The sequence below is a fragment of the Phasianus colchicus genome, chromosome 2, assembly GCF_987193195.1.
Source record: "Phasianus colchicus chromosome 2, bPhaCol1.hap1.1, whole genome shotgun sequence".
Classification (NCBI taxonomy): domain Eukaryota; kingdom Metazoa; phylum Chordata; class Aves; order Galliformes; family Phasianidae; genus Phasianus; species Phasianus colchicus.
The window spans coordinates 80,140,126-80,163,990 of record NC_143437.1 but is presented as its reverse complement, the minus strand read 5'-3'; the positions used below and the strand labels follow the sequence as shown (position 1 = coordinate 80,163,990).

Here is a 23,865-nt window from a genome sequence, read left to right as displayed (position 1 = left end):
CATCTGAAGCACATACTTTAGGACATAACAAGGGGAAAGAATCTTAGTGAGTATTGCAAACACTATGAAGACTGCAAGCTAGAAATAACAGCACTGTCCACAGAAAATACGTGCATTAGCATGGGGAAAACCTTGCTGTGTGTTTATTTTACTATATATATATTTGATGTTAGTCAGGGATGCCTCTTTGAGATTAAATGAAAATGATTTTGCCAATGTTGGGCCTTGGGCAGGCCCAGGTCAGAGGCACTGCAAAGCCCTGACTTCAGCTGTCACACAAGTCTTTTTCTCCTTCCCCATTCTCTGCTTCTTCCTAGAAAGGCATGAAGGACCCAGAAGGAGCTATTAAAGGCAGAGCTCAGCCCAGCTGAGTGCTGATGGAGATGTAAGAAGGAAGGCTGCAGCCATCTTGTTTCTCGGAGGCAGTTTCGTGCACGTCATAAGGTGAGGCCCATGGATAGAAGGCAGAAGATGAGAAGTAGTATAGGGATACAGACTCTATTTTTATCAGCACGCTGTTTCAATAAGATGTGTGAATCCAGTAAGGCAAAAAATAATGACCATGTGAATGGAAATGAGGGCAGATGGACAGGCAGGAGCAGGGCTACATAGCACAGCAGGTCCTGAGTGACCTGAACTCTCCAAAGGAGGTTAATGCACCTTTTCTTAGCTGTGGTGAAGAATTTGGTTTAAGGACTGGTCTGCAGAAATCAAAAACACTCAGAGATCTGCTCCATCTCTGGAGGTGCTCAGGGCTGGGTTTGATGGGGTCCTGGGCAGCCGAGCTGTTGGGGGGCAGCTCTGCCCACTGCAGGGAGCTGGGATACGTGGGTCTTGAGGTCCCTTCCAACCCAAGCCATTCTCTCATTCTGCGGTCAGCATGTGCTACAGTCCTGCAACACTAAGAAGATGGAAGATATCAGTGTTTCTTTGTGACAGGGTGAGTGAGACATGAGCAGAGTGCTGTGTTTAAAGGGTCATTTTTGGTGATAGTGTTTCATTTCCCTTAACAAAGTTTTGGGCCTTGTACCTGCCGTGCTCTTTAACCTTCTTTGTGTTTTCACTTTGTTTAGCTGACAAAAAACAAAATGAGTGCAGATATTTTAAAAGCCTGCTACATCATTCTTTATTATTATTTATGATTGATGTAGTTAGTCCTTTTACAGCTGTAAAAGCTGCTGAGTCTGGTTATGTGCTTTGGGCTGTCAGTTCCCATCAGCGTTTCATTGTGATGTAAGGCTGTTACCACTAGATGGCTCTTATTTTCACAATAAGTAGGAATTTGCTGGCATATCCTTAATTTACTATACTTCCCACCCTTCCACAAAATAAAAATACTGTGGGGCTATGAAACACCCATATGGAAACACACTGAATTTCTAAACGTGATTTATTCAATATTTATTGCCAAAGCAGAGAACCTATGGGGGCCCAGAGTTCAGTTTTTCCTTTATCTCTCATTCAGTAAAACATCAGTTTATTGCAGCAGCATTCTGGAGTTCAGACACTGTAGTTGTTTTTTTTTTTTTTTTAACTTTCTTTTCCACACGCATCTGATTATCTTAGTGGCCACAAGGAAATATCTAAAATGCAGACAGGTTAGAAAGTGTCTGCATGAATAGTAAATGGACATTTTGTGCTCAAGTTGTCAGAAGTCAGTGCAGAAAAATAGCACCAAAAAGGTGCAACTCAGAAAACTCTAAATTTCCCATGTTAGACTGGTGTCTAGACATGCTGTTACTGACTCTCTTCTGCTTAACAAATTCTTCAGACTTAGAAGCATATTTGTATAGAGATAACAAGGTGGGTGTAGATGACATCAAATTGGGTGGGAGCATTGATCTGCTTGAGGGAAAGGAAGGCTCGATAGGAGAACCTGTAGAGGCTTGTTTGATGGGCTGAGTCCAGTCACAAGATATTCAACCAGGACAAGTGCAGATCTTGCACCTGGGTCATAAGAACTCTATGCAGCTCTACAAGCTTGAAGCAGAGTGGCTGGAAAGCTGCTTGGAGGAAAGGATCTGAGGGTTTTAGCTCACAGCTGACTGAACACAAGCCAGCAGCATGCCCAGTTGGCCAAGAAAGCTAATGACATCCTGGCTTCTATCAGAAATAGTGTTGCCAGTAGGAGCAGGGAGGTGATTGTCCTCCTGCACTTGGCACCTTGAGTGTTGTGTTCAGTGTTGATCCCCCACTACAAGAAGGATATTGAGTTGCTTGAACATCTGCAGAAAGCAGCAAGGAAGCTGGTGAAGGTACTAGAAAGAAAGTTATGAGAAGCAGCTGAGAGAACTGGAGCTGTTTGTTCTAGAGAAGAAGTGGCTGAGGGGAGACCTCATTGCTCCAACTACATGAAAAGAGACTGCAGCGAGGAGGGTGTCAGTCTCTTTTCTCAGGGGACAAGGAAATAGTCTCAAGTTTCACCAGGGGAGATTTAGATTGGATATCAAGGAGAATTCTTTCATGGAGTGGGTGGTCAACCAATAGAACAGTCTGCCCAGGGAAGTGGTGGAGTCCTCATCCCTGGAGGTATTTAAGACACATGTGCACATGGCACTAATGGACGTGGTTTAGAGATGGGAACGTGGTAGGTCAGGTGGATGGCTGGACTTGATGATCTTGAAGATCTTTTCCATCCTAAATTATTTTATGACTATGGAAGGTTTTAAATCAGGAGAGATTCTGGAATCACAAACCCACGGAGAGCTATCTGTTATTTAGGACAGTGAGTATCTATAGAATCCTAGTATTCCTAGAAATTTTCATTCTGTCCTGAAATCTATAGCCCTCTAAAGATAGATTTAATGATGTCCTAAGCAATGATTTTCTTACATTGCAAAAATCATCAGAAATGATGTTTTACCTACTCAGGTAAAAGGTCTGGATGAGTCATTCCTGTGAACTGCACAGTTGGGTTTTTTTTATTCCTGTCTTCACCCAGCCATTGCTCTAAGTTTTGTTTCCCTGTACTTGGCTCTTGACCTGAAAAGCAGTTGGTGTATGTGCAGAGACCAACACCTCCACTCAGCATTTCACTATAGTATGGAAATGGATCTGCAGATAGCTGAATCTGCAGGATCTTTTTTTTTTGTATTACTTCTGATTACTCACTAGAAGGCTATTCATAATATAATTATTTCCAAACATGTAATCTTTCTAAAGCTGTAAAATTTGGGAAAAAAAATAGCTGCTAGGTTTTGGTTTAGTATATATGCTATCTTACCTGGCTCAATATCCAGGGAGTAGCTGTCAATCTCCAAATTGAGGTGTTGGGCAGCAGCGTCACAGAAGTCTTCCAAAACACAATGTACTGCTTCTGTGATATTATATGGCACTGTTCTGGCAAATTTCATTTTACTGTTGACAATCACACTTCCATTCCTGAAGTTAAGTATTTCCAGTTGCTTAAAACCTGTGAGGTTGGACTGAAGGTATGGAAGTAGCTGCAAAACAAAAGAGTGCTTTTATTTTACCTTGCTGTCAATGTCTAGCTACTGTAATTTCTCTTCTAGTTGATTTTAGTTATCAAGTACATGTTACACGCTTTTTCTCTGATTTTAATATCATTGCTAAACTTCACCACCAAATTCACTTTTTTATTTTTTGGTATTTTTGGGACTCTTGCGTCTTTCTTAATAATTTATTGAGTTGGACAGCAGCAATTTTCCCTCTAATGAAATGCATGGCAGCTGGGGAACTTATTCATCTGAAAGAAAAAATATCACCAGACTCAAAAGCCAACTCTAATTATTTTCAAATGTTCAATCCAGGCAGGTTAGGACATAGTATAACAGGTGTGCTACTGAGCTGACCTGTTGCCCTATTGTACCCATAAAGAAAATCCATATTTAATCACTAGCTTAGCCTTTGTAAGCTATGATATCTTTTATGAGGCTATTTTTAAATTTGGCATAGAGACACAAGTCTTAGATGTATTCAGAATTGTTGATATAATCTAAGATAAAGCCAGATAATGACATGCAAGGCATATATCTGGAGTCTCTTGAACAAGTAAACACTTCAATAATTGAGTTCATTGAGTGCTTTTTCACACCCTGACAACATCCCTGGGTTATAAGTCCCTTAATAGTGCTGCTTATCAGACCGAATTGCAGTGGGGCCCGATGCTAAAATTTAATAACTAAAAAGTTAAAATACTGTGCTCTCCAGGGCTGACTGAGCCAACTGGCATAAATCAGAAATTCTTTGCCAAAACCCCTTGGTACAGCTTTCACAGAAGCTAGTTACTGTTTTTCCTGAGTTATGGAGCAATAATTAATGTAATTTAGTGATGAGGGATGTGCATGTGTTTTCAGACTGCGTCTGACTACTGCATGTGTTGTTCAAGTTGCTCTTCACCCACCAGTTGCATGAACTGTTGTTCTAGTGCTTTGTATTCCTGCGAGCTCCGGTTGAAGAGATCATCGGAGAAGTGCATGTTGGTTACCCTCAGGCTGAAGAAAACCACAAGTTCTTTGCCTTTGGCTGCCGTTGTCATGGAGCTGGTGGTCACGTACTTCAGTGTGGGAGCCTGGGTGACTTCTGCAGGCTCAGTTGTCTGCACTGAGATGTAGCCACTGCCATGCTCTGCCTCATCCAGCACTGCCGTGCTCTTCACACCAGTGCCGTCCAACTCAGCAGCGATGTCCTGCACTGCTGTGCTGGCACGGTCAGGAAGAGCGCTGGCAGCCGCTGGCATCGAGGTGTCAGGTACTTCGGGGGACTGGTCAATGACAACAGAATGGCTGTAGAATGGGCTGGTCACTGTGGGCAGTAGAGTTTGGTCTGGTGGCAGTGCTCCTGTAAAAGTGACCTCCGGCTGCGTGGCAAAGAGATCGCTTGAACCGATAAGGAAAGGCAACGTTTTGTATGTGCTGGTTGTAACCAAAATGTCATCACCTGATGATTCTAGTTCATCTATGATCTTCACTGCTGCAGAAAAACAGGAGAAAGACAAAGAGCTAGTTTAAAAAATGAGCGTAGCAAATCTCAAGCATGGAGCCAACATTATCTTGTATTTCCACTGTAGCATTTTTAAAAGGAAGACTTAATGCTACCTAAACATGAAAATGTTATTTTCATCATCAGCAAAGAAGAGCTACAGGAATGAAACACCACATCCACTTGTTTGTGTGATGAGATTTCTGTAGGTGATGTGTTTAAGTAATAATTACACCCTGTAAGTATTTCCTGAGCAATTCCCAAATGCCTTGTTTTGAAGGCATATAATTGTGCTGTCAGTTTATATTGACAGAAAGAGTAGATTGCAGCTTCGAGTTGTCTGCTTGGATCGGTTCTATGCCAGAATCATTCTGTTGCTCCCCTCTCTGCTAGAGGTTAAGGCTATTAGTTGCCAGTAATCATAAAACGTTATTAAGCAAAATCGTGAAGCAATCTCCTTTGATTTACCTAGAAGACAACAGCAGCAGTGAAAACAAATTGAAAACAAATTCCAACCCTAAGAAATCATTTGCTGCACTCAAAAAGTCACTATCTGACTCTGATGCTAAAATTTCATGAGGTTCCCACTAAGGCTTGGCATGGACCTAGGCTTTGTGATGCATGTACCTGAAATCCGAATCTGAAGTGTGATGAAACTCTGAAAGTGACTTTCAGCTACCTGCCTGCCATGATCTCACAGAAAATGATGGCCTCTATTCCACAGATGTCTACTCAATAGCTTTGTTCTTTTCCATCAATATACTTATGGGTGCTCCACATTCTGAACTGCAAGCAGCCTAGCAGGGCAATATCACTCATCAGCTGATAGGACAGTTTTCCTCCAACTAATGAATTATTCCATTCTCTACTTCCTCTCAGGGGCCAGTGAAGTAACTGAACAATTGTTTGCTCTGGGAATAATCCTCACTAAGAGAGGTGGCAACTATTCCACAAACGACACAGGAGTTGCCCACGGATGGTCTTTGTGTCCCTTTTTGCTTCTTTGCTTTCAAATTGAATGAGGACTAACCTACTGCTGTATTGCTGTTTTTAGAAAAAAATGTATGTTTTCAACGAAGAAAACCTTAAGGCAAGATTGCTGCCTATATTGTTTACACTAGTATTTTGATGTGCTCTTTCTTTCCTCCCTGCAGACTTAGGCAGACTAATGCCAGTGTATTTTCTTTTTATTTATTTATTTATTTATTTTCTCTATAGAGCCACTATTAAAACACTGCTTCCCTTTCATTGTTCTTTCTTTTATTGATGTAACATACATTTTTGTACACTGGATGAGGTTAGCATGCTTTTTTAGGAATGTATAGCCTCATTCTGCTAAGCTAGCCACATGACTTACTAATGGTTAGATTATAGGAGTGGGTTGTGAAAGAGCCAGATTTAATTTTTGGTTCAGCTTTAGCCTCCTTGGGAATCTTGAGAATACATCTTGTTGTGGCATTTATCGTACTTCTAGGGGCATTTAAAAGTTAAGTGCATCCTCTAAGCCAGTCATTCATCTTTTCTCTGTTTTAGACCCCAGAGAAACACTTATCTCAAATAAAGATAACCATCCAAACATATGTTGGATCTTTTGATCATCTGATGCCCAATTTTCCTCTTACATGATTTTTGTTATCTAAATCAATTCTTTCAGCTCTGCTTAGCATTACTGAGGTTCACTGACATCTTTAAGTGTTTAGAGTGATGAGAACTAAGACAGTTTTTTTGGAAAGTGAAACAGTTCACATGGTGTTATAGTTCGACTCTACCAGCAGACAAGCGTAGTTCTGGCACTGGTGAATGTTCTGTGCATTTTACGATAGAACATCAAAATTATGCTCAAATATCAAGTGTTCCTTCTCTTAATTCTTCATTTTTATATCTGTTGTAAGATTTTAGTATGCTCTGAATAGGAAAGATATAGATTTCTACTTTTTTGTTTGCTTGTTTGTTTGTTTTTCTGCAGGAAAATGAACTCCTAGAGATAATTTCAGAAATAACCTAAATAGGCTGAACCAGAAGTTTTCAGATAAAACTGAAAGACCATTACAGCAGCTGTTTCCATGTATGCAGCCACTATATCTGTAAGTAGTGCTAACATTATTCCATTATAAAAATATCTGTCTGATAGCACAGTGTATTTTAAGGTTGTTTTTAAAAAGTAATGAGTAATAATAGATGCTAATATAATAAAAGGACAACAGCCCTCATCCTGGCAACCCTAGACAGTATGCAAAGGAGAAGAACAAAGTGCTGTACAGACCCAGGGTTCTGCGTGGGTTCTGGATGGAACATGAAGCACCAAACACTACAGCACAGCTCAAGGTCCCAGTGCTTCATCAGGATCTTGAGACACTTTTCTCTTGTGTCCTTGTGTTTCTTGTGTAATCAAGGATACAGACAGATTAGGCAAACATCCAAAACAAGCATGGTGATGCTCTCCATTTACAAAGCTCTTGCTGCTACTTGTGACGCTGATAAGGAGTGAGAGTCCCTTATTAGTTAAGAGAAACCAGAAAGATTTCTTAGCATTAGTGCTCAGGGCATTAATGCAGGATAATCTACTGATGGGATGAATGAGTGGCTCCACAGAGCAAGGAAAGGACTACGTACACCTGAGCATATGGCTGTGATGGAGTTGTTGGGTTACATTTTAGGAAGATGTAACTGCAGGAGAAGTAGGTACTGAAACAGCTGTGAAACTGCAGCAAGTGTGAAGAAGTATAATCATACATATATTACAGATTTGGAATACATCTCTATATGAGTAGTTGTACACGCGTGTGTGTGTGTGTGTGTATATATATATATATACATAAAAGCTATACATAAACTATATATATCTTCTGGCATTCTCTTATTACAGAGTAACTTAAGAGGCCTTGAGGGTGTACCAAATTGACCCCTGATACATTCATCACCAGTTCTCATATGTTGCCAGTTCTTGCCTCCCAGACACTTTCTCTCCAGCTGAGACAGTGATAGAGCACAGAGGTTATGGCAGTCCATTGCAGTGTGATAGGAAATGGGTTCACCTAAAAACCTGCTGAGCACTCACTGCAACGCAGCACAAGTTGTAGGGTCTCTGACTCTTCTTTTTTTGCATTCTGTGTCGTGCTACTGCTTACACAAGACACATATTGTAAAATGATTTGCAACTGGTTTTGCCAAGCTCTTCCTCTGTCTGCATGAGATTGAGATGAAATCAGATCAGTCTTAGAGAGTTAAAAACATTCTTGATAAAGACAACCCAAACATTTGGAGTCCAGAAGACTCCTTTGCATTTAAAATACTGCTTTTATATATATGCATATATATGTATGCATTCATATTTTAAAATAGAACTCAAAGCAAATTTAAACTACTTCTTCATAGAGCAATTAGTGGTAACCCTTTATGCAGTTTGCCTTTTTAAGGGAGATTATTACAACAGAAGGACAGAAAATACACAAGCAATTATTTTATGAGAAGTTTAAAAGCATGAATACTGAAGGTTCAGGTATCAGTCTCAGCAGACTTCATTTCAGCACACAGCTCACTCTACAGCTGTATCATCTTGGTGTAAGAAACCCACAGAGAACGTGAAATAAGATGCTGAACTCAAACATATCTCCCAGAGGAACCACACTGAAGGTTAAACAATGGCATGGAATTAAATACTACCTTCAGTAATAAAAAACTTAACTCTAACTCTCAGCCACTACTTACATCCTGTAAAGTTGTTCAGTGGAATCTGTAGGTGTTTTATGTATTATATGGACAAGGCAGGTCCATTTTGTACTGAAGATAGTTTTATATCTAAAATTAAACTGCTATTGGCAAAGACATGTAAACAGTAAATGAAGAGGCAATTTCTTGGGTGCACTGCTGTACTAAATCTTTGTAACAGGAGTTCTACATGGAGGCATTTTTCCCCAGCTGGAGGATTAAAATGCATAGGTTCAACTTACTTATCAGAAAAAAAAAAAAAAATCGATTGCCATTTCAACAACTTTGTCTAATTAGTTTGTTCTCTTATATATTTTACGTGAGGAAGAGCCTCCAAATTGACCATGAATAAGGAATTGCTGTTTGCAAAAGTTCAAATTGTAATTGAAAGGTTTTCTAGTGGTTTTGCATTAATAAGTATGCCCAGAAGGTTGTACATCAGGAGAACCTGGCATTTCATTTCATTCATGAGCTTAATAAGCACTGACATTTCATATTGGAAATGGACACATTTTACAAGTCCACTGACATGAGAGTATAACACTTTATGTGGAGATATTTGTAACCAAGCTGACTGAAGAAAATAACTAACAAAGGAAAAAGTATGCAGTTAAAACAATCCACAATCAGAGTAAAAAATCTCTATACGGACAGCTCTGCTGATGTACATATTAGGTGGAACAGTACAGCAAGGAGCTGAATTCAAATTTACATGTTTTCTGCATATTGAAATGCCACAAATTCCCTGGATGCAGGAATGTTATATACAAACAAACAGGTAAAGTGCTGAATTTGAGTTCGAGGTCTTCCATTTTTAACTGAGGCTCAAATAAGATGAGGTTTAAGAGAACAACAGGGGAACAAGATCATTAACCTAATGGGTCACAGCAAATATCTTGTGGTATATAACTGATGACAAATTTTGCCTTTTTAATTTTTAGAGCTGTTATTCCGTCTGTATGAAGCCTCCAGAAACCAGGTCTGGTGTTCAGTGAAAACAGAATTCCCTTTCCTCTGTCTTCTGAACCCATTTCTTTTACAGTGAAAACATGGAAAAATTGCCCGAGGCCGCTGTGGCTACCATTTCTTGTAAGCCATGCTGTATTAAAATTCAGCAATATTTGCTAGCATTTAAAAATAATAAAAATATACCTTAAGTAAACTAAATACTAAACGAAACTGAGATGTCTGATCTTGATTGGTATTCGCATTAATGAAATAAAAAGAGAAACAACTGAGAAGCACTGAATTTGCAAATATGAATATGCTTTTACAAAGAAACAGAGTCAAATTTGAATAAAAAACATCTTGCTTAAAACCATAGCTTCAGATGGATTAACAGTTCTTATTCCAGTTGTTGATGGCTCTAAAGTTAAATTGGAAAAAATACCTTGTGAGTTTTAAACAAGAAACTGTGTGACAACAACCTAAAGCTTTAGAAACCAGAAATCATATAGAAACAGACAGCAAAATGCCACACATACTGCTGCATGCCACTGACATGATTTTGGAGCTCCTTAAATTGAGATCCCACAGCTGGGAATACTATCTTTTATTTATTTTACTTTAGAATGATTAGAAACATATTCTGAAAAATTATGCTACCTATCCTTCAGAATTGGAAGTATCCTCCAAATTCCTCTTCAATTCCTATGTTTCCCACTACTGTGCAATAAAAAAAAAGTAGAAGAACAAATTTTTGTAGGTCATGGGACCATCAGACAAGTTTATTAGTTTGCAAAATAGTAAAAAGAGCACAGAAGGCGCATGATATATGTTCAAGTAACATGTTGACCCAAGGACCTAAAAACAGAGAAGAAAAACATAAAATTAGAAAGTTTAATCTGAGATTATCTTAAAATTTTGTCATCAAATGAGTGCTTTTAGACTTGCAAAGAAAAGTTTAAACACTGAATACATTTTTTTTCATATTGTGGTTTGAAAAACATAGAATTAATGGAATGAAGGTCACAGTGAGGACTACTTTATTCTTATGGTGCATCTCAGATATACACAATTTGATTTTATCATAGTTTTGCTATGGAAGAAGTAAGAGAGAGATGGAAGGCATCTAACTGAGAAGATCCTGCTGGTTTTATTTTATGTGTTTCAATTTTAGTGACATGGATAATGATTTTGGACCAGATGCTTTAGGGATGATTGTGCCTGTTAAAGGATCACTGTGGTTGGTGCAGCACAAAATAACCAGAGCACTGTTCTTTGGGAGTTTCAAGGTCTAAAAACAATACCTGGTTGTTACCAGTTGCTGTGGTATACCAACCTATACTCTTTGGGACTCTTCAGGATATCTGTAGTACTCTGACTATTTAACTTACATAATTAAATTGTGAATATATGATGAACAAATCTTAAGCCTATCATATCTTATTATTGGCCTGCTGAAAGTTTTGCATTCAACCTCATCTTCAATTTACAGATAACTTTTTTGCTATTGTATATATTGCCTGAGAGGATTACACAGCTAAACCTACCTGTTCACTCTTCCAAGCATCAGGCTAAAGCAGCACCTTCACGAAAAGCATTCTTTGCACATCTGATGTTACAAGTGAAATGGCATCAAGAGAATCTGATGAGGGAGAATGTGGAAAAAAGTCTGTCAGTTTAATGTCAAAGAAAACATGCAGGGAAAAACAGAAAAACATTCAAGGAAAAGAGTCCTTACCTTGTATAAACAGCCGTGTGAATTCCTGGCACAAAGTAGAGATGAATTCCAGTACCCAAAACACCTGGGGATGTTCTTGTAAGAAGTAATGGCTGTTTCATTTCCATGACAATGTTGATTATGCCAAATAGAGAGCTGTGCTAACCATAGATGGCCTACAAGCAGCTGGGAATGAACCAGTGGCAGAAAGAATCCCCAAACATCCAGAAAACTGAGTTTTTCTAGAGATTGCTACAAAATAGTAGTGAGAGAGAAGGAGTGTACAACTGAATTAACTGCTGGGCAGGAAGAGAAAACCATAGGATGCCTCACAACAGGGCTGTATAAAATATGAGAGCAATTACTAAAAGGAACACATCTCTTACCAGCTACACATGCAGATATATTGCAACCATCTACACATCAGTGTGGGTTTTTTTCCTCGCAGGAAAAACACTGTGATACACTCTGCAGAGTTATCTTCACTGAAAGTGTTTCTTGAGGGTGATCCAGGTTGATGAGATCAAGATATGAGAATGACAAAAAAGCTGAAGTATTTTAGCACTAGTTTCATTTTCTCCAGTATTTCTGTAACAACATCTCTAGAAGTAGTTCTTCCCCCACGATAGTCAGGATTTGTGGATTACCATTTACCTGGGTTATATGAACTGTAAGTGGCTATTGTCAAAACAATTGCAATTTAAAATTCTTCATACTGTTTAGGAATAAAAGTATTTCATTATTGTTATTGCAGACTTCATGAACACCTTTATCTGTTTTTACCTTTATTTGCATTGTTTTACTACTGGAATATTCTTGGATTTTTAAATAAGAACACATCTAGCACTCCTTTCTGAATAATCACATTGCATTAGGTAGACTCATGAGAAGACTGGAAAGAAAGGGAGAAGAAATTTAACCGCAAAGAAAAAGGAGAGATGAGTTGATTCCAGAGGAAGAATTCTAGACGACATTGAACAGGTACCTTAGTAGAAAAGAGCAGTTTTGTTTGCACTATTTATAAATAGAAAATGAAAACCCAGACTTTGAAGGTGCTAGAGCGAAGAAAACCCTTTTTATAATTACTTAAAGTTTAAATCCCATAGCCAGGCAACTTTCCAATAAGAGGACTGGACATTTGTATGAAGGTTTTTCTCTTAGTGTTACTAGGAAATCTCAAAACATAATTTGAAATTCACACTTTAAGCTTATTCAAAATGTAGCTTTACGTCTTCCTAATAGATCTAGGCTGCTTCAAAGGTTGCAGTAATTACTATCCTATCTGGTCAAAAAGTTTCTCTAAATCTCACTGGCCTGCCTTTTACTGTCTATGGACATCACCATCACCTCGAATGAGTACTGTATCACCTAAAAGAAGCCTCACATCTGCTTCTAGATTATTCTTCCCACTGCTTGCCCACACCTGACTAATCCCATCCCTCATGTCTTAAAAGCACCTCTCACTGATTTAACTCCTTCCTGCTTTTATTCTCCTTTCCCTAGATCTTGTATGGAGAACTTTCTGTGTGTGGGCTTGCAGATCTTTCTGCGAGCTATGAAATAATTTTTTTATATTCCTTTGCACAAAGACTTCAGGTGGACACAATTAAAGTGGCTAGAGTGGATTTCAGCCTCACAGTGCTGAGGACTCTGTAGTAATGCACGGTCTTTAGTTATGCACAGGTGATAACTAGTGCAATTAAGTTCATCTGTGAAACATAAAGCTGATAGGGACACAAAAAAGAATAACAGACTAAGCTATTATTGCAAGCCATCTCTTTCCTTCATAATAAATGTGAGTAAATTTAAAGTTTTATTAAGTTCTAGATGTCCGTAATTTGTATTCTAGCCCAGGGAAATGGCTGGGAACAAATGCAGTAGAATTGCAAGCTGTCCAGCCTCATACTGAACGGCGTAAGTAGTTTTTGCTCTTTCACACCAGCAGTAGTTAAAAGTTTAAAGGTTGATAAGAAATGCAACTCTCAAATGAAGTAGCCAAGCACAAAGTGGCAAAAAGTCTATACCTGCTTGTCATTAATTTTACTTGCAATATTGCAGTTAATATCATCAGTACTACTGACTTTCATAAAAATTATATAATGAATTTTGTTAAGCTTCCTTATCTATTTTTCCTATAAAATAAGCAATAGCTAGGAAAATAAAAGAATAGATAAGTTGCTGCATACAGTACTTCCAAAAAAACTATAAAAAAAAGTTTTAAAGACTGTGCACTACTTAGTCTTTTAAGAACTCAGTAAATGTTCAGTGTCTCTCTTCTGTTGATGTTGTTTTGCATACTAGAAGATTTTAAGCAAATATAATACAGCTATGTGTCACTGCTAATGTGGCATCCCACCTTTTTGGAGAAAGAAGATTTTTTTTTCGTTTCTCCTGCTACTCATTTGCAGAAGTGATGATGAAGTTCCTATATGCCAATGCTTATTTTAGACAGAATTTGTTCTTAACAAGGAGGAGCGAGGTGGTGGCCCTTCTCTGGGGGAAGCTTTCATTTTTTTTTACAGCTCTAAGCAGTTTATTCTGCTTTGCAGATTGATAGGCTCCACAACAAATAATTTTTGAAAGTAGTGATTAAAAGGTTCATTCCAAAAGATCAAATCTGCACTCACAGGACTCACAGAAGTGTAAGTTTTAAGTGAAAAATTAAATGCTGTGTGGGCACAGACAGTAATGGCTTTAGGAGGAAGCACGAGCCTTTTCCTCTCTCTTTTTTCTTTTCCTTTTTTTTCCTTCCCAATGAATTTAAAACTATATGAGAAAAACTTGCAAACAAAATCTGGATATCTTCTAATAGTCAATTTTCTATTTGCAGTATACTTCCTAAAATTTCCTGATATTTGCCTCATGGAATTGCTAGTCACTAAACTATGCAATGCAGTGTGTCTGAGGATGGTTTAGAAGCACAGCATTTAGCTTTGACCTGAAACCTTTATGAGAGCCAAGTGAAGGGTTCTCCTGCACTGCCACCTGGGAACAGTCAAGCAAGCTCTAACCTTGGGGCCAGAGGGAGGTTTGTCTCTTGCTCCCATCCAGTCAAAAGCACTCAGGCAGTAACTGGAAAACACTGCAGTAAACAAGCTCTTCACAGTTCCTGAAGGAAAATAAAAGACCTAAGATCCTCAGCATGTGCTGCTGTGCATCTCTGGTAGGTGAAACAGTCCTAACTGCTTTTCTCCAGTCACTGGGAGATGCAAGGCTATAAGGCTTTTCAGCTATTTAGCAAAATGTAGAACAAACACGCTTTATTACACATCCCTGATCCCATGAGTGAATAGAACGAAAGTTCATAGGTCTTCTCCCTGCTGTACTGTTAGCAGCAGCATTGTAAGACTTGTCAGTACACAGTGAAAATTGTTGCTTTCAACACTTTCCATCACAAACTTTCATTTCAGGAACATTTCACAGTTAATTCTTATAAGAAATATTTTTCTAATCTTTAAGTCGCTCTGCTAATGATGAAGTATTTGCTTTTCTTTCACTTCAAAACTCTTTGTATACAGGCAAATCCTTAACTCAGTGCTGTAATAAACCTGCATATGCAGTGACGAAGAGCTGTGCTTGCTCATGGCATGTGGTAAGTTAGGGGAAAAAACACAAAAGAATGCATCCATTGTTCTGTGTGTATGAGAATACGCTTTTCAGCAGAAGGTAATCCTGTGCATTTTGTGCAACAGAACTATAATGATTAAAAAGGTACCAGCAGCTAACTCCAGCTACCAGAGAAGCTACCAGGTGCAGTAACATGACCATGCACACCGCTGGGCTCTTCCCTGCCTCAAGTGGCAGCTTTTATATTCTTTCTTCTTAGATGCTCATCTAGGTACTTACTGCACCCAGAAAGTACAGTCCTACTGATATAACACAAAATGGCCATTCCACGCCTCTCATGTTTCTGCTGCGCAGGCCCCAGTGAATGATGCTTCCATCATGCAGCTGGGTATTTCTGGTCAGCAGTGCAATCACTGCCTCTTTGGCTTACAGGCTGATGCTGGGCAGAAGGGATGAAGGAACCCCTTTGCAATTTCTGGGCATGCAGAATTGGTGAGAGCGGGCTTGGGAACAGGAGAGGGAGTAGACTGGTGAAGCTGGAGTGCAATGGCAGCAGTTGTAGCTCAGATTGCTTTGCCAGTGGAGGCGGCTGCTACACCACAGTATCCTGAAGTATCTCTCTTGTTTTTCCATGCCTTGATGGTGATGGAGACTTTGGGATTACTGATATTCTGTGGCTCTAGAGAAAATTTTAATATACCTGTGTCCTTGATCTGATCCTGGTGTCTTTGTCCTAACTTGTTTCATCTGCATGGTCATCACGTGTGGGAAACATGGCTAACATATATTTTTCATTTTAAGGCTTAGATTATGCAGACTTTTCTCCATCCAGATATAAGCACACATACATTTTCTGATTCATTATCATTATCAATTATTTTTCCTCATACCTCTGAGTGCCATTAAAAACCCTACTGAATGGAAAAGACTGAGTAAACACATGGAAAATAGTAATTTTTAAGAAGTATTTTCTCCAGATCTGCAGAAATGTAGTCTTTTCTGATACACAGTACTCCTTGCTTGGAATATATTATTTCATTATATTCTTATGGCTATCATCCAGATCTGCCTATAGAAGTCACAGTAATTTACCTTCTGTTTTTTAAATGCTGTAATAGTTCTTGTTTGTGTTAGCTGGGATTGACATTATTATTATTTTTTTTTTCCAGTATGTCTTTTTGCTCTTTCAGTTTGAAATTCTACCACAATACAAATCCTGCCTTATTTCCTTATGGTTTAGCATTTGTGGTTTATTTTTTGCTTGTTTCTTGTTTGCTTCAAAAATGCAAAGTACGATTTTCTCTTTGATGGCACAGAAATATTTGTGTCACAACTGAAAGTGAAAAGTTAAAAGAATATTTCCTGTAGTTACATGTGACTGTATGTTTAATAACAACATTTCTCCTACTCTTTCTTTTGGAAAGGTCTATTGCATCTTACCTTGTCCAGACAGACTGTCTCCGTCAGCTTCTTTGAAGGGTGGTTCTGTTACTCCAAGCAGTTCTTTCTTCATCTCAGCTTCAGTATGCTCATCTGTGGCTTGCAGGAAAGTAGGTAGGGTAAAACTACCTGTGGTGTAAACTGCCAGCGTGATAACCTGCTCTGTTGGAGACTCACTGTCATCAGTGATCAAGTCATTGCTCTCTGACTCATCTGCTGGAGGAGGCAGGTAGGAATCCTCTGGCTTTGGAGGACTGTCTGTGCTAACCAGAGCACTGAAAGGCACTGTGAATCGTTGGTAATCAGTAGTGATATCTTCTGTGTCTGGAGATTTGTCGTGAGGTGGTTCTCTGGAGGGCTTGGTAGGGAATGCAGGTTCAGATGTAATAAAATTACTATCAAAGTCTTCAGGTCCACCAATCTCTCTGCTTAGAGCAGAGATTCCAGTTGTAAATTCATCAACAAAGAAGCCTCTGGTTTGGTCCACTGTTGCTGGGCTGGGATAAACCAGTGGAAGTTCCGCACTTATGGTGTCATCCTAAGAAAGGATTTCAGAGGGAAGCAGATTTTAAAGGTAGTTTTCATTATTGTTTAACTTTCACTGCTAAAACAGCCAATAATCTTTAGTCATGGGAATCTAGTTCAGCATGAACTAGATAGGATACACCAAAGGTCTGACATATGCATGTGATCCCAACCACATTGCCTGGTGTTTTAAATGCAGTCAAAGAAAGATGACCTTTTCTCCCCCTGTCAATTTTTCTCCTCTCATTGAGATGCACTACTGAACTGGTGAGCAGTTGTTTATTTTCAATTAAAAATGGAAAATGCAATCAAGTGGTAATATTCACCTGTGAATGCTCTAAACCATATCTCTTCTTGCACTATATCACCACAGCACTCATTGTTATAGCATATATAAAAGACAGATACGTATTTTTGCAAAAGAGCATTTTACTGTCTATTTACAAGCACTTTCTTGAGCTTAATGTCATTTCTCATGAAGAAATAGACAAAATAAAGGGATGCAATTAACTCACCAAATCAGGGCCTGCCAGAGGAATAGTGACCATGCCTTGGATGTCATTATCAAAATCACTTGATGGTCGAATAGGTTCTGGGGAAAAAAAGAAAACAAACAATATTTCAGCAATAGCACACTGAAAACTCTTCTGACACAGAGGAAAAATGTATTAAAACTATTCTCCATTAAAAAGATGTTTTTTAAAAGTCCATGTTAAGAACAGAGAGGCATAAATTTCAAATTTCACTGGTAATTATGAAGAAAGCAGGAGATTTATATACTATTTATATATTTATATAGTATTTTGTATTCTTTATTTAGTATGAATGGGAGAGGGCTGCAGAGAACTGAACTGGGCATAGCTGGATGAATGGTTAAAATTAGCTGAACCACTCAGTTACACTCACATGGCTTATGATGATTCATCACACTGTGCTGTTCATTAAGCCCAAATTGCTTTCAGTTTTACCAGGAGTCCACACCATTGCTACTCAGCGTTTTGGCTTTAGCACTGCTTTAACCCTCACAGAGGAGCTCTTCAAGTACACATACATCCATGTTGCTTTTCTAAAACTGTTTATTAAACATAACTAGAGGGAAAAAGTTGATTAAAAATAGACACTATTTAAGTGTTCTATATCCATGAAAATTTGGATTGGCACCTTTAATCTATATTAAAATATGATATTTTAATATTATAGAAAATATTAATTCATCTTCATATTTTTTTAGAGGGAAGAAGATTCTGCTGCCTGTAAATGAAACAGTAAAGCTATGAGATGGTTTGTGTTTTAATGTCATTTTGACAAGCATACATATGAGGAACACTTCAATGTTATTTCCCTGATTTCAACTCGCCTCCCCAAAGCTAGGGCTTTTCTGGGTTTGAAAAAATTATTGATTGACTATAAGGGGGTATTTATTAGCTGTAGTACTATACTAGATGCAGCCCTTCAGCTAGGGCTATTCTCACCCATTTTTATTAGTACTCTAAATTTGTATTCCCCTTGCTTTAAATCTTAAACTTGTATTCATCTCTGCCCTTTAAGGTGCCTGTCCCTCTCTGTTTCTCCATCAGGAGGTTATGGAGCTTGCTTGCAATAGAGGTTTAGCTGTTAGAAAGCTAAATTTAGGTTAGAGTAATGCCTTACTTTTTATGTTATTAAAGAAAGGTGTTTGTCCATACTGGGAATTCAGAACGATTTAGTGAATATTCAAGCTATTCTTATTTTTTCTTCTCTGGTTTGCCATAGTGTGGAAAATATCCAGATTTTATAAACAAATGGAAACAGACCCGCTAATATGAAGATTTTATAAACAAATGGAAACGCTAATATGAGTGGAAGTCTGACTATTTAAACACACAGTTGTATTTTGTTACAAACTTTGATCTGTGCATTCTTTAACTATTTTGCAGCACTTAGGAGACGTAGGTACATCAAATGAAAGTCACCTTGAACAAAGCTAAGGACACTGTACTGAAACTGCATAAATTTGCAAGGGCAAGGTTCAGACTTGTGCCCAGTATTGGTCTGCCTACTGACCGTCAGTAAACCGAAGTGTCCCGAGGTCCACTGGTAGGGACCTGTCTTCATGGAGTGCTGTAGCAACCAGCTGCTGAAGGTCTGTTACCGTGAGCTTGGTTGCTGATATTTCCCTCTCTTCCTTTGCAGAGAGTGGTGCTTTTTCATTTTCAACCTTATTTGATCCAATAGTTGAGATATCATCTGCAGTGCTTCTGATTTCTGAGCCATCTCTCTCAAAGTTTACCATGTATCGAGCTATAGTGCTGCTTGACCTGCAAAGGGAAGATGCAAAAGTGTCCAGTGCAGCAAAATCAGTTACTGCCTGAAGGCTGATCTTACAAAGAAGCAAACAAAAAATTCATGCAACCACAATGTATTCTCTACTGCAAAAATAACACAAATACACTGCTTTCTAATGATACTGTAATCTTCAAATTACTTTTACCATGCCTAAACCTTTTCTCCTTCTGTTCATACTTTTAAATTAAACTTCATATATTGAATAAAATTATAAAAAATATTCTAACATAATCCAGTTTAAGATGACTACTCAGAAACCTGTGGTGCTGGTAATATTGCTTGACACAGTTGATTTTTGATTTAAACAATCATAAATGCATGCTGGCAGTTACAAGAAGCAACATTCACCTACCAATCATACAGGAACGTACCAAAAGGGATTTAAAAGTTCATAAAACTACAGATAAGAAAAAACCCTATCAGATCTAGGGCTTTTTTTTTTTTTTTTTTTTTTAATGAAACAAGTCAGGAAAGTTAGCTTATTTGGCAAGAAAATAATATTTCACAATGGGGAACAGCCTTTCAAAATTCAAATGAGTATGCATAGCTTCTTACTTGCTTAACAGAAGACTTGAATCTTCTAAATTATTGATACATCGCTTTTCACAAATTGTAAATTCACATAATTAACATGAAAAAGAACAAGTAAAACATTTGTTGTTTTCTACAATATCAAATATTTGGAGATAAAGGAAGTACGCCTTATCTAGTATATGCTATGTATTTTTGTTTATGTGATGTTGCAAGAATTTGGGAAAAGAAGTAGAAAATCCTTCTATTAAAACTAGGAGTAAAAGAGGAATTCTAGGATCTGCCATAAATATTATTCCCCAGCAGCATTTCTAAGCAAAACAAGCACCCATAGTTGTATTACAAGTGAATAGCTCCCTGCATTTTATGAAGCTAGTAACTAGTCTCTTTGCCACTCTATTTGCCGTAACAGAGGTAACTAAGCAAATCCTGCATACTTACTGAAGATAACATTTTGTGTGGAAACACACAAATGATCAAAACTGAAAATTTAATATGCAGCAGTTTTTTTTTTTTTTTTTTTTTTTTTTTTTAAGTTTATGACTGATAGAAATGTTTTAACATCTGAATGTAAATTTTCTTATGTCTGGCAATTTCCTTTCCTTGAGAGACATCCTGACAGGCATGATTATATGAATCTTGCAGATGAAAGTGAAAGCTGTCCCTGCTGCTTTATGTCACAAATTCTGTACTTGAACAGAACACAAATCAATTCACTTGGTCACAACAAGATAAATACTATTTATTGATTTGTCTTAATTTCTTAGACTATAAAATGATCAAAATTCATTATGAATTAGAGGCAAATTACCCATCTTTCTCCTTCTTCTGCCTTCATTTCATCCCAGAAAAAAAAGAGTACCATAGAGGATTGCAAAAGAAAAAGAAATGAAGAGTTATATATACTGGTAAATCAATCAGTTGTACATCAAAAATATCTGCTGACAATTTGTCTTCTATGCATTACCTATGATTTTTATTTCTGTGTGAAAATGACAGCCTGCTCTCCATCATTGCTCTTTTTCCCTTCAAAGTAGAGGAAAACATCATGTTTTGAGTAGAAAAACAGGAATTTTAGTTTATCTTGACAGTCTGAAATATTTGAAATAGCTTTCCTATTTTTCACTACCAGTGGTGCAATTTGAGCATTGCTTATCATTTCTTTACAGTGGTAATGAACACCTTTGACAGTAGAAGCAACTGTTACTGTGACTGCACATTGTACCTACTCTCATCCTAGTCACAGGAGTAATGATCTATTAATCACTTTGAAGGACGTGCCTATGTTGACCTTCTTGTCCTCATCTCCCTTGATGAATTCTCTGGCACATCACTAATGCTGTCTTTTCATATTGCTTTGTGGAAAGTGCTGCAAATAAATGTGGTGATACGGTCAAAGGAGAATGGATGCCCCATTCCTAGAGGTGTTCAAGGCCAGATTGGATGGGGCCCTGAGCAGCCTGGTCTAGTATTAAATGGGGAGGTTGGTGGCCCTACATGTGGCAGGGGGGTTGGAGATTCATGATCCTTGAGGTCCCTTCCAACCCTGGTGATTCTGTGATTCTGTGGACAGCAACATATCTAAGGCCTGTTTTTGTGCACTTAGCTAAGTAAATCACTGGGTGATGGGCAGGTCTGGTCATTCACATTGATGAATGTACTTTCTTATCAGTTACAGAGAGCTAAGAATGCGATACTAAGCAGAAATAGATTACAGATCTCTTAGAGTCAGAACTGAGATTACTTAATGTAAGTTGTATCTGTAAGGTGCTATTGCAGATATTTGCTTGTTATGCAGTAGCCAGCTTTTTCTTTTCTTACTTTAATTATCAAAATGATATGCAAATCATTTTCACTTTTGTTTGCTCTTTTCTTTCCTATTTACAAGCAATTTTATGAGCAAAAAGCTAGGAATCATAGAATCAGAGTGGCCTGTGTTGAAAAGGACCATAATTATAATCTAGCTTTAACTCCCCTGCCATGCTCAGAGTCACCAACTACTAGACTAGGCTGCCCATAGCCACATTCAGCCAGGAAAAAGAATGCTTTTCTAAAATTTCATTTTGATACAAAAGTTTTTCATCATCTGTTATGTATTACAAGTTGAATGTTCCTAATGCTATGCCATAAGCCCATATATTTCTGTCTCTTCCTTCTCTTTTAATTTCAATTTTACGTTATTTACTGCTGTTAGCAATTTGGTTTTCCCTTGACTCTTTATATAATGTATTTTTGTCTATTGAAGCACAACAACTGAAGTTTTTGAAAGGAACTGTATATTCTCTATTGGAAAAAAAAAACAACACCGCAGCTTGTATTAGCAGTAAACATGGAAAGAAGCTAAGACTAACAGAACTGGCAAGTCAGAACAGGAATCTAATCAAAGGAATTGTTTGACATACCTGGCAGAAACCTAGCTGAAAATAGGTGAACATAGGTGAACATGTGTCCTCATGCAACTTTCTCTTTCCAAAGAACCTTCACTTTGATTGTGAAGAGCACAAGATCCACACACAAAAGTGTAGCCAGCTAAATTATCCTGCCTTCAACTCTCCTTGTCATTTAAGAAAGTCCTTAATGCCATGATTTCAAAGCACTTATTTTATTTCACCTACAGTAGGATTTCTCAGAGAATTAAAGCTACTTTTTAATAATTTGAAAGCTCGAAGTCTCACTCGGGATGTATTTGCACTTCTCTCCTTATTGTTGCTGTATTTCTCCCAGAGAACAATTTTCTATTTATAGAAACACGTATTCCATTATGAATAAGTCTCTCCATGTGAAGGAAAGAAGGGAGAGTAGAATCCTAGTAGCCAATAGAAAAATGAACCCCATTTTCTTACTTACTTAAATCCCAATACGTGGATTTCTTTAAATCCTGGAAGTTTCTCAAATATTTTTTGCATCTATAGAAAAACATAAACTCATTAATTCAGTGTAACTCTTATTGCTAAAAAGCAAAACCACAGGTTGTATACCTAGACTATATTTTTCATGTTTCGGAGAGGGCTTTAGGAAACAACCTGAAGTGCCCTTTTTGTGCAATTGTCATTGCTCAACTGTAACAAAATCTTTGCTGTCTGCTTTACCTGTTAATAGGCAAAAGAAGTTCAAAATAAATGTTACCTCTGTATGCATTTTTTCAGATTAGAATAAATTTTTCTCAGTAATCGATTTTGAGCTACAGCTAATGGATAAACGCAAATTTGTCTTTTCCTATTGTAGCTGAGCCAAATTAACTATTTTATGTACATCCTTTTTGGAAGAGAAGAGGGATTCTAAAAACACAGCTCCTTTCTGATTCAATTTCTGTTCGTGCTATGGAACAGGCAGCACATCATGGAGGCATTTCTTCTGCTAGTAAGGAAAGGAATGGAGGAAACTACTTGATCTAACAGTAAAAATGATGTAGAAGTAGTAATTATGTAATTATGTAAATAAGAATGTCTCCTTCATGAAATTCTTTGGAGAGAAGTGTGTCGGCTATGTTTCATGCTACTGGACCACAAATCATTATCTTGTCAACATTTCATGTCAAGAACAGCTATGGATGCTACAGAGCGATCAGATAAAATTTCACAATAATGGAAAACAGCTTATAAATCAAGAAACTTTGTATTTTTCTCTCCTGTATGCACTTCCTCATATTCTACTTATTCTATGATATAGGAATACTTTAAAATTAGTTAAATGAAAGTCATATTGCCGACTTGCACCATTACATGTGTAACAAACAAAGTATGCAGGCAGTTCTGTTTGAGGATAATACTGGAGAATCCAGTTTTTATCGGTTCTGCAAACATTTTCTTCTCTGATTTTCTACATATATCTGAAACTGAACAAGGATAGTGGAATATCTTGTACTGAGGAGCACTCATGAAACTGATGAGAAGGCTCTTTTAATTTTACTTAGAAGAGCTTTTGGGAACATCATCATTAACTGCTATCTCTAAAAATGGTAGCTGAACATTACGTTATCATTATTAATTATATGAAGACACTGCAGATGTTCCAGTTCTTAGAGAAATTATGGTAATGAACAACAAAAATGACTGAAAGTCCTTTGAAAAATAGTTCAGACCATAGTAGCTAATTACTTTTAACATTTACATTACATTTTTCATTACATTTATTGCAGAAATTAAATTATGATAAAGTAATATTGT

The 23,865-nt window shown here is 37.7% G+C and overlaps 1 protein-coding gene and 1 long non-coding RNA gene across 2 annotated transcripts in view; one reads left to right on the top strand and one right to left on the bottom strand.

Moving 5' to 3' along the window:
* IMPG1 (interphotoreceptor matrix proteoglycan 1) overlaps positions 1–23,865 on the bottom strand; it is a 52,639-nt gene that overhangs the window by 6,544 nt on the left and 22,230 nt on the right. The window contains exons 8-14 of the mRNA XM_090136712.1: positions 22,547–22,605; positions 20,511–20,531; positions 18,887–19,140; positions 17,359–17,435; positions 16,319–16,856; positions 4,364–4,932; positions 3,224–3,443 (exon numbers count right to left, since the gene is read on the bottom strand). Coding sequence (XP_089992838.1) covers positions 3,224–3,443; positions 4,364–4,932; positions 16,319–16,856; positions 17,359–17,435; positions 18,887–19,140; positions 20,511–20,531; positions 22,547–22,605 — 1,738 coding nt within the window. The remainder of the gene's footprint in view (positions 1–3,223; positions 3,444–4,363; positions 4,933–16,318; positions 16,857–17,358; positions 17,436–18,886; positions 19,141–20,510; positions 20,532–22,546; positions 22,606–23,865) is intronic.
* On the top strand, positions 348–9,768 carry LOC149919135 (uncharacterized). Its single transcript, XR_016464810.1, has 3 exons — positions 348–444; positions 6,908–7,025; positions 9,591–9,768. It is a non-coding gene; the product is annotated as an uncharacterized LOC149919135 (long non-coding RNA).